The sequence below is a fragment of the Protopterus annectens genome, chromosome 7.part1, assembly GCF_019279795.1.
Source record: "Protopterus annectens isolate FY-2018-M chromosome 7.part1, PAN1.0, whole genome shotgun sequence".
Taxonomy (NCBI): domain Eukaryota; kingdom Metazoa; phylum Chordata; order Ceratodontiformes; family Protopteridae; genus Protopterus; species Protopterus annectens.
The window spans coordinates 418386217-418404032 of NC_056740.1; the positions used below are offsets into that span (position 1 = coordinate 418386217).

General features: G+C 40.6%; 1 protein-coding gene across 13 annotated transcripts in view; it reads right to left on the reverse strand.

Annotated features, from left to right (window-relative positions):
- The window catches only part of PBRM1 (polybromo 1), a 2726611-nt gene that overhangs the window by 2227188 nt on the left and 481607 nt on the right, over positions 1-17816 (reverse strand). For all 13 annotated transcript variants that reach the window (XM_044078866.1, XM_044078877.1, XM_044078870.1 and 10 more), the window contains exon 8: positions 5022-5138. In XM_044078866.1, coding sequence (XP_043934801.1) covers positions 5022-5138 — 117 coding nt within the window. The remainder of the gene's footprint in view (positions 1-5021; positions 5139-17816) is intronic.

The window sequence follows — 17816 nt, forward strand, 5'->3', positions numbered from 1 at the left end:
ACATTTATTGTTCCTGTCTTTAAAAATGATCTTTGGTCTGAATCTTACATGTACACTTACTCTGCTTGGCTCTCACTGCCAGACCTCTGAAAGAGGAAATTAAAACTATTAGCCCCTACAACAGGAACTCTGCATAAAATATTTAAAAAGTCCCCGGAAGGCTCTTACCTGCTCTTTCTCTCCTGGCTTGGTCCGATGGATTACAATTAACATCTATACAATACAACACAGCAAAAAAGAACTGAAAATGGTAACCATGTCCTTCATGACATGCAGAAGTCTGCACTGTGGAACATGTAGGGCTGGCATGGGGGGGGGGGGGGGGGGCAGCTCTTGAAACTCTGTCCAGATGTGGAACTCTAGCTGCAGTAGCAATAACTAAAGTTATGACTGCAACAGTGACCTACAGAGAGAACACACCTTCTTACCATATCTCACCAACAACCTCCATCTCAGTTTAAATTAGCAGATATCGGAAGTATACAAGTTCTATCAGAATGGCTAAATGTAAAACGATGACTTTAAATTAGAAGTAATAATCTTTCTAAAACCTGTATATTAAATCAGCAGACTTATAACCGTGCAGCCATTTTCCATACATCCTGAAGTCTTTAAATAAGAGAGGAACTCTTCCCAAAAGATTCTAGTATCTCCTAGGCAGTTACAATTCTCCTCTACAGCACTTAGTGTCAGTAAAATTAAATATTGTACTGTAGAGAGACAGAACTGCAAAGAAGAATCTTCAAAGACAGAAAGGATGCACTGTAGAAAGATGTACTGATTTGAGGAGGTCTTCTTCACGTGCAAATGGAGGAGGACTTCTAGGTCATTAGTGGCAATGTGAATGCTAGACTACATCATCATAAATTCTGATTTTAATCTCAGAAAGAGACCAATGTCTGTACCGGGGCTTTTTTTTTCTTGTAATGAAACCTATGCCATTTTCTTCTGGCAATTTCTTGTAATCTAAGAAAGTGAGAATTCAAACAGAAATGATCCCTTCAGAATGGTTTATGACATAGGACCAATCAGCAAGCCAAAGATTTGGACTATGACCTTGAAAAATCTAGAAGAAAGTGTAAACTTAAGACGGACATAGTAAACATTTTTTTAGGGGAGTGGATAAGACTTCTTGCAGAGACAAGCAATGGAAAAAAATGAGGGTTACAGCATTACTTGACTTTACCATTCTAAAGTCAGCTAAACTACTAACAAAAGTCTTAGCAAATTCATGTACTGAGGTGAAATCACTCAAAGCAGTGAACAGTTTGAGGACTTCCCTTAACCATATGAAATATGTAAAGAATAACTCAAACATTGCTTACTACAGTGTTTAACAGCCATATACCAAGGTTTAACCATCACCTGAATTAATTATGAATTTATCAAAACCACACTATTTTACAAACAGCTATACGATTGTCTACTTGCATTATAATCTAATAGTCATAATATTTTGAAAAAACGTGAAAAATGAATCATCAAATTAAGGTATGTTACATTTAAGCTATGTGTGAAGGAAGGATGTCAATGACAAATTTAAGCAGAACACTAAAAAACGGCGGCCATGGTGGTGCAGCAGTTAGCATTGCTGCCTCACAGCAAAAGGTTCTCCGGTTCGATTCTCGGCTGGGGTGCCTTCTGTGCAGAGTCTGCATGTCCTCCCTGTAGTCGCGTGGGTTTCCTCCCACAGCCTGAAGACATGCAGTAGGTGGATTGGACACTCTAAATTGGCCCTAGGTGTGAGTGTGTGTGCCTTCTGTAGAAGGTTGGGTGCCAGGCTGGCAACTCGACACCGTAAAACTCCACTGCCAATCATGAGCAGACAGATGATCCACTGTGACAACCCCTAACCGGGAAAAGCTGAAAGGAGAAAAAGACTAAAAAACATATGGTGACTAAAAAAATAGTTCCTCTCAACAGCCAGTAACTTCAGACTAGATAGCACTGTACAGTTTTTCCTACTTGACAAAGAGTGACAAAGAATCAATTACCGTCAGCAATTGCTACCTTCAGACTTTTGAAAAACCTATAAATTTTTGCTATGCCACTGCCAGAAGCCTTGGAAATAAATTTCACGAATTATCAGTTTGAATGAAACAAAAGAAAGTTCATTTGTGTGAGATCTTACCATATCAGTAGATGTCTTACTTCTCACTGTTGCAATATTCTTTAACAGACGGGATATCCTGCAGAGGGCAGCCAAATATCTCACCAGTATACCAAAGCTTTATCCCTTTCCAGGCATCGTACATCAGAAGCATGTCCAACATCCAAGACATAAGGTACACAAGTGACGTATGAGCACCTAATCTGCAAAACTGAATTGCCCCAGAACCACCAGAGCAACTCAAGAGGAAAAGGTTGACTGTGCATCCAGGAAGGGAAGAAACAATCAAAAAAAACAAGGGCCTTGGCCAGCACAGACACAACAGAAAAGAAAACCCAGGGAAGGATGGAGGGGCAGAATACTGCAACAGTGAGAAGTAGGACATCTATTGTTATGGTAAGATCTTAACACAACTGTACTTTGTCATTCGTTATCACTGTTGCAGTATTATTTAACAGACGAGAGTACAAAAGCTACTGACAGAATGAGGGAGGAAGACAGAACAGTCTTCCAAAAACCCATGTAAGATGGTCCTAGTGAAGCCTGTTCTGGCTCTAGAAATGACATCCAACTTGTAATATTTAGTACAGGTACGTACAGAGGACCAAGTAACAGTTTCTAAAAATAATCTAGTATCCATACCCTTGGAAAAGGCACCAGAAGAGGCCACAGCCCTGGTGAAATGAGGACAAGCAGAACAGGAAGGCTGATTACCATGAAAAGAACAGTAAAAAGAAATGACCTTACAAATTCACAGAGATGGTTTGCTTAGACAAAGTCAAACCAAATTTTCTGGCATGAAAGGAAACAAAAAGCTACTCATATTTCCTGACATCTTTGGTTTTGTCTATCTGAGCTATGTAATACTAAGATGTGAAGAATATTCTCACTACCATTTTGTGAAGAGGGAAAAAATCAGTAAAATAAACGGTTTGATTTACGGACAAATCATTAACCGCCACGGGCATAAAGGAAGATTAGTACAAAAGGATACCCTGCCTTAGTAAAAAGAAACAAAAACAGGGAAGTGCACGAGTGCATGGAGTTCAGTGACCCTCTTGGCAGAAGTAAGAGCTACTAACAGTACAGTATTGCAATGAAGAGTAAAGTCTATGTTAAAAAAACAGACTTTCTCAAGAACAAAATTAAGGATCCAAGGAGGAGGAATAGGTTTGCTTGGGGGCTTAATATGAAGTTTGTCTTTTAAAAATCGACTTCAAAACTAGAAGCCAGTGGCGGATTCAGAGGCAGACAAGTAGAAATGGCTAACAAATGAGCTTTAACAGAGGTATATACGAAGCCATATGTCAGTAACTTGCACAAATAAAGGACAGCGGGAATTCCCACAAAAAAGGGTGAGGACATACTTGACACTAAATAGAATATCTCTTCCAGATAGCCACAGTTTTACTCTTGACACTTTAAACGGGAATGTTTGCTGACAGTAACAACTTTACAACTGCTTAAGTTATACAGTACAAAACACGGATTAACATATTATAAGATGCGTCTTGGGCAGATCACTGAGGGAGAAACAAAGTCAACATCACATGCAGAAACACAGTTAGTTGTAAACAGTATAATCAAAGATAAAGCCATTTACAATGACAAAGTTATGAAAACTAAGCTACGATCAGGACATGTAAGATAGCCTTAAGCTAGTATCATTAATTACAGTATATCTACAATTTTCTTTACTATATACAATATATGCAAGATGCAACAGTTTTAGGTACTGTTCCCATATCATGGTATGGCTGGGTTGAGTGAACAGGTAGTGGGAAGCACACTGCCCATGGTCTCTGAAGTATCTGCATGCTCTTTTACTTTACAGATGAAGTGCTGCTAGAAAGTTTTGCTCTAGCATTAAGGAGTTGCTTATTTAAGCACCTTAAGCAAGAACACAAGGATAAATAAAATTATGAACTTACAGGGCAACACATTCCAAGGTTCTGAATTCACCCAATGGTACAAATTAACCTTTGAAGTGTGACAGGAATGCACAGTACGTCTTCTAACATTATGATGCCACACTTAATCTTACTAACTTTAAGATGCCACACAATCTTACTAACATTATGATGTCATACTTAATGTTATTAACATGATGATGCCACACTTAATCTTACTAACATTATGATGCCATACTTAATCTTACTAACATTATGATGCCACACAATCTAACATTATGATGTCATACTTAATGTCAACATTATGACGTCACACAATCTTACTAACATTATGATGCCACACTTAATGTTACTAACATTATGATGTCATACTTAATGTTATTAACATTATGATGCCACACTTAATCTTACTAACATTATGATGCCACACAGTCTTACTAACATTATGATGCCACACTTAATCTTACTAACATTATGATGTCATACTTAATGTTATTAACATTATGATGCTACACTTAATCTTACTAACATTATGATGCCACACAATCTTACTAACATTATGATGCCACACTTAATCTTACTAACTTTAACATGCCACACAATCTTACTAACATTATGATGCCATGCTTAATATTACTAACATCATGATGTCATACTTAATGTTATTAACATTATGATACAACACAATCTTACTAACATTATGTTGCCATGCTTAATCTTACTACTGAACACAGTGACTGTATCAGAGGATATTTCACAGGAAAAAAAGTCTTGTTCCAAGATGCACAAGTCATTTGCTAGTTTGAAGCCATATTACCCTACCTTACAGACAATCTGCACAGTTTAAAACTACTTCTCCACATCTAAATGTGAAATAGCCAAGCTAATATCATTGCCGTTTCTGGTTTGACAAGCACAGTGCTGACAAAGGTACCTTTGGAGACAACTTCCATAAGACATTATAAAAGGCAGTCATGTTAACTTTTACATTTTGGTCTTACCAGTTTTGAAGGAATTTTCTGAAAAAGATCACTGATCGGGCGGCCTGCAGGGTCAGTTGCAGTGACAATAGCATCTAAAAGCTGCTGAAGGACGTCCTTTAAAACTGTTTGATATGTCTACAAAAGTGAAATACATGCAAATAAGAACTACATACCTTTGTGATTCATTACATTTTACTTTCAGAATACCAAACCCACTACTCCCAACTTTCATTTCTCAAACTGGCAGACTACAAACATTTAAGGGTACACAGACATTTTTTTCATACAAAACTCGTGATCTGAAACAAATATCTAGCAAATCTATAGTCTGTCAAACAAATTACTCTTGCAGATGTGTTGAATGCAAATCTAAGGAAGAAAAAACAAAAATGTCATCTCACAATTTTACTAGAGTCTATAATTAGAATGCAAAAAATTACAGCAACCCAAAGTTATTGGTATGTGTTATTGGACAAAAAAATGTACAAAACTTTGTTCATGAACAAATCAAATTATTACAGAAGTCAAGTCAAGGAAAATTCCTGCATTCCCAGGCTACCTATTGCAAAGCCAAAACTCACAACTGCAAATCTCTGAATTACAGAAATAACTATGACAATACAAAAGACCAGTGAAAACTGACAATTACTGTTCTCCTTTAAACAGGTCTATATTAGAACGAAAAGACTTATCGAACAGCCTAAAGGCCAAAAATAACGGACCTCGAACATGCTATTGTGGGGGGCTAACCTTGAGATCACACTACAGTGAGGAAAGGGTAAATATCCCGATCTTCGCTGTTCTGCGATCTCACAAAAAGCACTTTGACGTCTGGCATTTTCGGCCTTTAGGCTGTTCGATGTTTAGTCCTTTCTTTCTTCTAATATAGACCCCCTTTAAACTTCTTTCTGTGGGGGAGAGGGGATGCAAACCTAGACTCTTCTGTGTGGGAACTGCATTCCCACCCTACCCTGCTACTTAAATATAACAATTCTGAGATGGACAAACCTCCAAGAAAAGGGATTATTAAGAGAACACAATCTTGGATTTCATACAAGTCAGTCTGCATTTCTCACACTGTCTTGCTATTCTGGGACTCGCATGAGCAAGTCCTGGAATTATTTATTTATTTTATTTTATTTAACATTTGTTGACTGGGAAAGTCCGACTAGGTTCCACAGATCCTGTTTTCAGTGGAGGCCCGGCGAGAAATGCTCCAGACGCATGTCTTTAGAATGTGGGAGGAAACCGGAGTCCCCGGAGGAAACCCACGCAAACGCAGGGAGAACATGCAAACTCCACACAGAAGGCACCCCGGCCGAGAATCGAACCAGAGAACCTCTTGCTGTGAGGCAATAGCATTAACTGCTGCACCACTGCACCGCCCGCAATTTCTACTTTTTCTTCAAGTACTTAAAGGAGAAACTGCAAGACCAGTACTTCATTCTTCTATTAAAGCAATTTACCACATTAACAAAATCTACAGCTTTACAAATGCAAAATCCTCCACATCCTCAACTCAGTGAAGAGTCTCTAATATTAATCATTATCCTCAGCAAAAGGCTTGCTCCTTCCTAAGTAATAACATCTCCATCATTTTCTAACAGTTTGACAAGCCTGACATTGCTATATACTTAAAAATGAAGCTGCCATCCTCCTTCCAAAATACTGCTCAGATTAAAAAAAAAATGGTACTGAAGACCACCAGTCTACAGATTTTGCCCAACGTTTGTACCTGGACCTCTCCATTTGCAGTCATCTAAAACTCCACAGAACCAAAGTACATGCTAATGTCTTCTACCGCATATTCTAGGGTTTAAGCTCCACCTTTGTAAAGTAAGTACTTTCTTGAATTGTGATTATAATCTTTTAAGTGCAGTGTTGCTATCTATGCAAGTTCCTTCAGGTATTTTTTTTTAAATCATAACTAAAACCCTTTAGCACCAGTCCCCACCTAAAGGGAAAGTACATGGATAGCAATTTCATTCCTTTATCATAAGCTCTTCTTTAATATATTCTGAAGTAAGGTTTATGTGGCCCTCATTCCCAGCACCACCACAACTTCCTCCTACACTACTGGTCCAGGTCTTGTTTCTGATCTCTGAGGCCTTAAGACACCAGGACTGGGAGATTAAAGCAGATGACTGCAGCCATCATTGTATGTGTGTGTTTGTGTGGTGGTGGGGAGTGAGAATCTTTTGTATTTTCCTAACATGAATCTCATTCTGCTGGCTAGAAAATACAGTGTGCAATACCTCTAAAGATGGACCCAGTGCGACTGAATTTCCACACACCAAACATTTTAACTTCAGTGAATGTGTACTCCTTGCAGCAATCATGAACCTTCCCTAATGTTCAGCTTCTGCAGACCACCACCACCTTTCTCTCTGCAGGATAAGTGAGCTGCTAATGGCTCCTAAGTTCTACCCCTTCCTGACAAGCTCTCCAGCACCTAGATCTTTAATCAAATCCACACGATTTTGGGAGCAGTCAGGGTCAAAACCACTGTGGCGCCAGGCTGGCTACCACTCTCCTTTCTTGAGCCGCTTTCCCTCAACCAATACAAGTGGCCATCTTCTACCAATTCCCAAATTCCCAACTATTCTTACCGCTAAAAAGCTTAAAGAACTGTAAAACTGTAGGTGTGGTTGTTCCAGTATTATCCATACTGAAAGAATAAAATGTGTTTCATTTATGTACAGCTGCCCTTTTCACTACATCACCCCCATATCCAACTGGCTTTTGTTTTAGACTGCCCAAAATGTTTTGTGCGACTGAGTTTATGGTTGATGGTCACTCTCTAACCTTTTTTTCATCCTCAGTCTTAACATTGCTCCTAGATCCTGTCAACCTTATCAAAAAGCAATGTCTGGTGTTCTAACTGTGGTCTAATATTCTTGTTTTATAAGGCCCTAAAAAGGCTGAACCATTCCAAAGAGCCAAATTAAAAGTAACTGTCGCAGCAGATGATTCATTTTTTTTTTTTTAACTCCATTAGTTTAGTTCAGTTGATATAGTACCTAATCCAGCACCAAACAATCTACTTACGAGTACAAAAGTCTTACAGGTTCTAAAAGCAAAAAAAATTGTGTTCATTTGCAAGTTGTGAGGACATGCATCCACACCAGCCTCTCATAACACATCATCACATTTCTACTAACATGGAAAATCAGAGTCCTCCACTGCTGTGCGTCAGCTAGTTCTCTTATACAGCTTACAAAATTAGGCCTCAATGCATGTCCCTTCATCCCTCCCACCATCATCATGTATTTCATGCCTTCAAAGACCTTGATGCATCACATCCAATGTATTATTTTCACGAATCTCAACGGTTACTCATTTGTGACACTACATCAAAGTAGAGGAGATCTTACTGTGATTTGCGAGGTCATCTGACACAAATGAATATTTAAAACCAACTCTACAAAATGGTGCATAGAATTCTGCAACGGGCAGAAGTAAGGCAAACTACCTTACAGCTACTTACAGAACAAACCCCATGCCTATCTAACAAAATTATTGTGGGAAGCTCAACCAGAGTTTATTTCTTCCTACATATAATCTCATACCACAAAAACATAACACTGGTTATTAATAGCAATTACCAAGAACTTACAACAGGTCAGTAAGGTACCAAATTCACATTTTAAATAATACTAATTCTTTTCTGCAGAAAATGCAGTATTAACTGTAGCAGTTAAAATGTTAGCACATTTAGGAAAACAATGAAAGGAATTAGTTGCCAAGCATTAGGAAGTATGTAATAAAGAAAATGATCACAATTTCTTTTTTTTCAATTTGTACCTATGAAAATTATTCAATACTCCATTTATTTGCAATGTGATGTCATCCTGCATGTACTTCTAATGCCACCACAAGATATCTTTGAAAGTTATCACATTTATTCCACTAAGGCAGCCTCCTTTAATGACAAACATTCAATATCCTGAAATGAACAGTCAAAATGAGCTGAACCAAACGACATCTATAACAATCTTTCAGCAGGGCCTCCAGCTTTATGCCATAGCTTGACTGTTTAAATGATACCACTAACAGAAAATGTTTATCAGACAAACTACAAAGGTTATGGTTTTAAATTAAACACTGTATGGTATCATAAAGCAAACAGGCACCTTGAATTTTTATTTCACATAAGAAACAACTTTGCAACTTTTTCAAACTTATTGTCACATGGCTTTCTACCCCATGAACATTTGTTATATTTAGTGTATTGAGCAGATATACCAACATAAATCCGACAAACACATTAGCATGTTCCTACCAGATTTTGAGCGCCGGTTAGCTAGGGTATAAGTATTCACGGCTCCACAAAGTGTCCTCTTCAATTTTTCCCTTGAAACTAGACAAACTTTCAACTTAAGCACTCAAACCATTCACTTCTCAGCCCGGCACTTGCTCAAAACTCATAGCAAGCACAAATAAACCTTAGCACTAGACCCCCCCCATACTATAGAGAAGGGCAAGGCTCTCTATTCGACCTTACCAGCCAATCCGTAAAACAGTTCACTGTACCTATCCAGGCATGTCCAATGGGCAGTTTCAGGTGTACTCTCAGGTCCAACTGGTGAATATGGGCATTTTGAGGCAATGTTACAACTGCCTCATGTACAGAGACAACCCTCTCCTCCTACCACCAAACACTAATACATGCGAGAGATGCAATTATACAGCCAAACTGGAGGCTAAACTCTCTCAACCCAAGACTGAACCAGGCAGTCAAGAGGAGAAGGGAATTACTTGCATCACACCACCAGTCTTCACATAGACCTATGAAACCAGCACCAGCAAAAAACACACATAAATACATGAAAACATACTCGGAGGCTCTAAATAAAAATCTGCAAAAGCAACAGAGACCTCCAAAGCAGACATTCAAGCAACCTCCACATCCCAACACAAACCATGAAACACATACTTCACAAAACCAGTGTGGCATGCAATAACAGCCCTTAAGGCAAAATAACATACCCAACACACTAGTAATAGGTGACTCTATAGTCAGGCACATTGACATCCCACTCACTACGTTGAACAAGGAGAAGGTTACTGTTAGCTGCCTGTCGGGTGCCAAGATCCGCCACATAACACAAGCACTCAGGTCATTCCAGAACAAGTACAAATACGACTCTGTCACTGTCCATGTTGGTGTGAATGACCTGAGCCGTACCTCCTTGGACTACATGAAAAGAGACATGGAGGAGCTCTCTGATCACGTAAGCCCAGGCCGGTATGACCCGAGTAGCATCCTGCCCTCACCAAAAATGATACCACGGTATAAAGAAAAAATGATCAATTTCAACAATTGGCTAAGTTTCTGGTGTCATTCACAGGGGAGATCCAGTATCTGTCAGCCTTGGATGATATGCTCGACAAGCCACGCTGCTTTGCTAGAGATGGCTTGCACCTGTCGCCCTTAGGCTTTCGAATACTGGCCAAGGCTCTTTCCACCCCCATAGTGCTTTTTTTAGGCAAGGCTCAAAAAACTAACCCACCGCCATAAATAGCACAAGTAACAAAAAACTGAAGGTAATGCTACTTAATGCCAGAAGTCTAAACCTCAAAATGCATGCACTCGAGGCACTCCTCAGTATGTAGAAAATAGATATAAGTGCAGTAACAGAAACCTAGTTTAAGGCTAGAGAGCACCCCAGCACTACCAGGCTACAACTCATACTATACGTTTTGGCCACAAAAACTGGACCGAAATACAAAAGGCGGGGGCGTATCCATATTCAAGGATACCCACACCTTCAAGTTAGTGGCACAGCACGATGCTTCAGAGATCATCCATGTGCAACTGGCAAAACTGCAATTCAAATTGTAGCTTGCTACAGATCACCCATCATGTCCCAAGACCCCCATTCTGCATTTCTGGTAACACTGGGAAACTTAAAGGTCCTGCCAAACACCCTGAGATTGGGTGATTTCAATTACCCATACATTAACTGGCAGAACTACTCAAGTACTAACTCCCTTGACCCAACATTTCCTAGAATTTATAAACTCAAATGCTCTGGATCAACTGGTCAGCACCCCCACCAGAGGTGACAACATATTGGACCTGGTCATCACCAACATGGGCAACCAGTGTTCCACACCGGAGGTCAACCCCTTGCTGGTTAGATCTGACCATAAACTAATCACTTTGGAAATCCACATTCCTCCCCCACCCCCGGTCAAAGAAACCACCGTGAAAAGCTTTTCAAAAGCAAACTTCACGTTACTTAAGACCGAGGTGGAAAGTTTCAAAGCCCCCATGCTAAAGGATAATGCTGTCCAAGCTGCAAAATCCTTTACAAATGCACTCTACAGGCACCTACAAGAATGCATGGATTGTGCTATCCCAAGCAAAACCAAGACTCACTCCTTCAAGAAAAGGAAACCAGTCTGGTGGACCCCTGCCATAAACAAGCTACACAATAAAAGGAAGAACTAACCCCTCACCTAAACATACTGTTCAAACTCAGCCTCTCCACAGGCTACGTGCCCATAGAGCGGCACACAGCAATGGTTATTCCGCTCCACAAAGGTGGAGCTACAACAGACCCCGGGAACTATCGCCCTATAAGCCTGTCTAGCTTGGTCTGCAAGGCTATGGAGCGCATCATCATGGATCTCATGAACAGAGACATTGGGAACCTCCAAACACTGGACCCTATCCAGTTTGGCTTTGTTAAAGGCAGATTATGCCTCCTAAACCTGATGGATGTCTTTGAAACAGTTACTAAGTCTATAGACGAGGGAAAGGTGGTCCACACAGCATACCTAGGCCTCGCAAAGGCCTTTGACACCATTCCCCATTCAGGTATTATAGACAAGCTCACCAGCCTGAACATAAACCCATACATCACGAGATGGGTTGCCAACTGGCTCACGCACAGAACCCACATGGTAAGAGTTGCGGGAACTAGATCTGACTCTAAACTGGTTACAAGTGGCGTTCCCCAGGGCTCAGTCCTAGGACCCCTCCTGTTCAGCATATACATCTCAGAAGGACAGGCAAGCACAGGAGGACTATGGCTGACCAAGTTCGCAGACGACTGCAAACTAGGGGCTACAACTGACTCTCCGGCTGACACAGACATCCTTCAAAAGGGTCTCACTGAGACAGATACATGGTGTCAAAACCATGGCCTCAAGCTAAATGCCAAAAAGTGCAGTCATCCCCTTTGGAAAAAACAAAGTACCCACAAACTACCACATAGGTGGTAGCCCCCTAAATACGGAAGACGTAATAAGGGATCTGGGGACCCAAGTAGATAGTAACCTCTCCTTTGATAATCACATCCTTCTATGCGGCTCATCTAATTACAAAAGGGTTTGCATCCAAATCAAAAGAGGTCATATTGTGCCCCTCAACACATCATTCATCAGACCCATCATAGAGTACAACGCCCCATTTGGGATGTACCTTACAAGACACCTGCAACATCTGGAAAGACCACAGAATTACCTCACCAAGAGGATCAATGGTCTCAAACAGATACCCTACGCAGCTCGACTGAAAAAACTCCAGCTGTACTCAGTTGCATACCGCCTACTCAGCGGTGATCTCTGCCTGACATGCAAGGCCATGTCCAACCCAGAACTGATGGACATGCTCCACCTAAAGAAAACCATATCCCCTCGAGCCATACACTCTAGGGATCTAAACCTCACCACAACAATAAACAGGACGTGCTGGAGGGATAGATTCCGGTCCCAGAGACTTTCCATGCTCTGGAACAAGATTCCAATCTACATTACGCAGAGCTCCTCCCTAACCCTCCTTCAAGAGAAACCTTGACGAGTGGATGGGAAACAAAGTTTACCCCAGGGATCACTTCAATGGCTCTGCTGGAAAGAGGCACAGGGAACTAATCTAAGGGGGCGGCGAAAGCCAACACATTCCAGCTAGGCTTATAAATGCCTTCAGGCAGATAGCCTAGTACCTACCTATGAACATAGGATCATAGGAAGTTACTAGGCTATTGGGCACTGAGGTCCTTACAAGCCTAGCCAAAAATTTAGCCCATGTTCCAAGTCAGCACCCTATGCCACTGTCCAGCAAGGATACAGGTGGAATCCCAGGGGTGTATTTTCTGTTCTTATCCAGGTTGCGCTTAAAGAGGGTTAATGAGGTACTCTGACTGATGTGGAGAGGGAGCCAAACAAGACAAGAAATTGCAGATGTCAAAAATGGCAAGGTTCATCAGAGTTTAAAACTTGATAAAAACACAAAAGATACTTGCCACACAGGTGTGCAAAAAAAGAAAAAATATAATAATAAATGTAACATCTGGTAGTAATAAAGTCAGAAATCACTGCACATTCTGGAAAGATTTAAATGACTGTGTGAACAATGCTCAAATAGAAATCATGTTTTATGAGGAGAAATCAATGCAAAAATAGGATTTTGTTCAAGCAAGTATAAAATATTCTTAAGGCAAGAAATGCTGTTATTTGAGGCTCTTTGGATCTCATGAAGAAATGAAGAACCAAGCTATTAAAATGATTTACAGCTCATGAGGTGGTTGTGTTGGTACTAGAACGTATAAGGGTTGTACATCCCTGACCAAGTGTCTGGTGATGGACTAGGTGTGGTATTGACCGAATTAAAAATGAAGGCTGTAGAAAGACATAAAAGTGATCACTTTCCTCTGAGAAGTTTAACCAGCAAAAGATCAGAAGTCCGCCATGACATTTCTTGTATGACACGCATAAGAACGTGTAAACTTGGACATGTGGCATCAACAGTAGACAAGAAGCTGAAAGTACAATTGTGCAAGTTGTACTTACCCATAACAGTAGATGTTTGAATTCCCTCACTGCTGAGGTAACCTTTAAAATATATGGGTAGTTTCCCTACTCAGGGAACAACAACCGACCAGCATCACAAAGCTCTGGCTCCCCCCAAAACCTTCACTCTGACTGCTGATTGGCTAGCCCCAAGGAAGGAACCTTGCAGTCAGAGTGAAGACTTCTGCAGGACTTTCTTGCCCATATATAGAACCACACAACAATAATAAATATAAAAAAGTAGAAACAAACAACCCCCTAACGTTACATCCCAACTACAACTACATACAAAAGTAGGTGGATGGCGAGTGGGTGCTGCTACTGCAGAATTGAGAAATTTGAACATCTACTGTTATGGACATAGGCAACTTACACAAGTGTACTGTGTTCATCATTCCCACTGCTGCAGTAGCCTTTAGGGTATGTGGGTCGATTACCAGAGTCTATACAAACTGGGAGGAAGAAGGACACACATCCAGGAGTCCCGGAAGAATAGTCCCAGCAAAGCCAGACCTGGACCTCGAAAAGTATGCACAAAGGACCATGCAATTGCCTCAAGAATGCTTCTAGAGTCCACCCCTTTCCAGTAAACTACTGAAGAAGACAGTGCTCTAGTGGAATGTGTCTTGATACTGCCTGGAATGGATTTGTCATGGCGATAACAAAAAAAAATAATAGTAATAAATAACTGAGAACAATCTCATGGAAACTGTCTTTAGACATGGGGTGACCTTTCTTGCCATTTGATAATACATACATACATAGCTTTTCTAAAAGACATGGTTCTCTCAAGATAGTACCGGAGCTATGAACAGAGGATGCAGAATTCTTTCTCCCTGGTTTTTAGGTTCTGGGTAGAAAACAAGGAGACTGCTTGGCTTGAATCAAAGTAAACTACAAAATCACTCTGGGCATATGAGGGGGGCTTTGTTCCTTATGTGACTCACCATGAGAGTTTGCAACTCAGATACTCTTCTTGTAGATGTCAGAGCAATGATGAGCACAGTTGTCCAAGTCAAGAACCTTAAAATCAGCTTGATGAGCAGGTTTATAACATAACAATCGACTTTTTCAGCACAAAGTTGAAATCCCAAGCAGGAGCAACCTGTTTATGAGGAAGTCTCAGGAGTAAAACCCTTTTCAGAAACTGTTTTACCACAAATACAGAAGAAAGAAGAGGATCTATGGACATTCATGCTGAAATGGCCACAAGCTAAGCCTGTATATAATAAGAATAGATGCCAGAGGGAAGTAACTCTCACAAATATCCGAATACCAGTGTGACAAAATCCCTGATGGGCCGATGATTACTGACTAGGCACCAAACAGAAAATCGTTTCCACTTACCAATACACAACTTTCTAATGGCAGGTTTTCTTCTCTTATTTAATAACTGCTGCACGTCCTCATGAAATAAATGCCTAAAGGTATTAGAAATGAACCATCCAGGCAGTCAGCAGAAGTTGATGGAGATCGGGGGTGTATCAAACTCCCCCATCTTGTGTGAATAGATCCAGTCTATGAGGAAGCTTGTGGTAACTGTCCTAGGACAATTCCACAACAAGGGAAAAACAGTGTTACTTGGGCCAAAAAGAGGGAGCATTCCTGCCCAAGAGAATGAAAATATAACTTTTTTCCAAACATAGCTAAACAAATTCTGCCGCAGGACTCCCTGCAGTCATCTGTTTTGAAAGGAAACGGAACAAGACCTATTTGAGGAATTCCAAACAAGTGGATCAAAACTTTGAACCCCGCCCCCCATTCGATTTCCATTTGTGAGGGTTTGTCATGGTCCTGCAGAGCTTGTCTACCACTATATGTTTGCCCTGATGGAATACAAACAGCTTGAAGGGTTATGGAATGCTGTACAGCTCCCTCCCAGGTCATTATAGCCAGCCTGCATAAGGGGTATGACCCTGTACCTCCCTGTTTGTTTACGTACTACATCACTATGGTATTATTTATAAATCACTTGAAGGGGTCAAGATAATGAAGAGATTTCAAGGCATGGATCACAGTCTACATCTCCTTTATGCTGATGTACTTTGGTCTGTCTGAATGGCTCCCATGTCTTGCACCTTCACCTGCATGGAAACTGCTCTCAAGCAAAGTCTGAAGAGTCTGTGGTGAAACATTAGTTTGGGGTCTGAGGAGAGAAAGGGTAGTTGCAGCTAAACTTCTTGTCTTCACCAATACAGTTCCATTTTTAGAAAGCCCATAACTGGATCCTGCTGCTCCAGAGGATATATAAATGCTGGGTCTGTATGTTATTACAAACCACTGCATCTTTCTCATGTGTAACTTGGTTAGGGGATCATAAGAATCTTTTACAGAAGTCTGAAACTGACTGGAAAAGCACAGGAAAGATTCCAGACAAAAACTCACTTTCTCTACTGTCAAAAAAAGCTATTTGAACAGAAATATTTAGAAGGCATAACAGAAACACAATCCTGTCTGACAGTGTCATAGATGATTTTGCAACATTTATCTGGAAACAGAGACATAACCCAGGTTACTGATTCATGGCATCTGGATAACTTGCTTATCTTTGCAGAGCCTTTACTTAAATAAGGAAATATGTGGATACCACCCAGTCTGCAATAAGGTACGACAGAGGTTAAACATTTTGTGAAAATTTCTAGTATGTAGATAATCCAAATGGTAATGCAGACAAATGATAACCTGACTCCCGAGAACTTTACAAGCTTCCTGAAGCCTGTGGCTATGTGAATGTGAAAATAAGCATATTCAAAGTCCAGTGGTGCCATGTAACTTATTGGAGAAATGAGGGGTAACAGTTTCTGTATAGTCAACATTTTTAATTTGGTACTTTCACACACAGGTTTTAAGAACTGAAAGATATAGTACTGGCCTCAAAGAATCTCTTTCTTTAGTACCAGAAATATTTTGGAATAGAAGCCTGTGCCCCTCTGACTTACAGGTACTAGTTCTAGGAGACTTTGGGTGTGTAAAGACTGAAGAACATGGAGCCTTTACAAGCCTAGCTCATAGGATTACCCTGGCATCGTGCCACCCAACCTTAGCTCCCAGTGCCTCTGTCAAGTAGAGCCACTGGAGTGATCCCCGGGGTGAATTTGCTATTTCCCATCCACTCATCAAGATTTGAAGGAAAATATTTTGTTTTGTTCAGAGTGTGGGGAGGAATTCCTGGAATTTGTATCCTATGCCACCTGTCACCCTTCTGCACCACTTTTAACACCCAAGAGTCTGAGATGATCTTTTGCCAAAGGAGGCGGCCAAGGAGATTGTGGGACAGGTTTGTAGAAATATTGACCAAAGGAGGTTGGTGGGCGATACTGGCACAGTTGGGCTGTAATGATGGCCTGTTGCTTTTTCTTAAAGGACCCCTGCTTCTAGCTATTTCACTCTGAAGATTTCTTTCTAGCTCCTTAACCTGGGTATCAGAAGAACCAAACAATACCCCTTATCTAAAATGCAAGACTTTCACTCATTAGCAGCCTCTTGGTTTAATACCCAGGCATACCTTCTCTACACTGTCTCTAGCAGCAGCACTGGCCCTAGACACAGGATCTGCATGATCATACACTCTTCAAAGCATGTTGTATACCTGGTACAAAGTGGAAACGCTGATTAAAAAAGAAGAGCTTTTTTTCCACAGAAAGTGAGGTAGCAAATTCCCTATGATTATCTATATAACAAAGCATTAGCTTCATCATGTATACCTGATAACTGAGAAGTCTGAAAGCTAAAGTGGAAGAAAACGCACTCTTACCCAAGTGTTCAAACGCATTGCCTTATTTGTCCCCAAAAGGGTTAGTGTTCTACACCAGCCTTTTGCCAGTAGGAAAAACTGGGGATATGGCTACTGGGTCTGATCTAAGGTGAGAGAAAAGGAATGTATTAGTCTGAGATACTTTATTTTATTTATTTATTTTACATTTGTTGACCGGGCTAGTCCAACTGGATGTATGTCCATTTTCAGTGGAGGCCCGGGGGGAAAAGCTCCAAGAAACAAAATAAACACACTAGCAT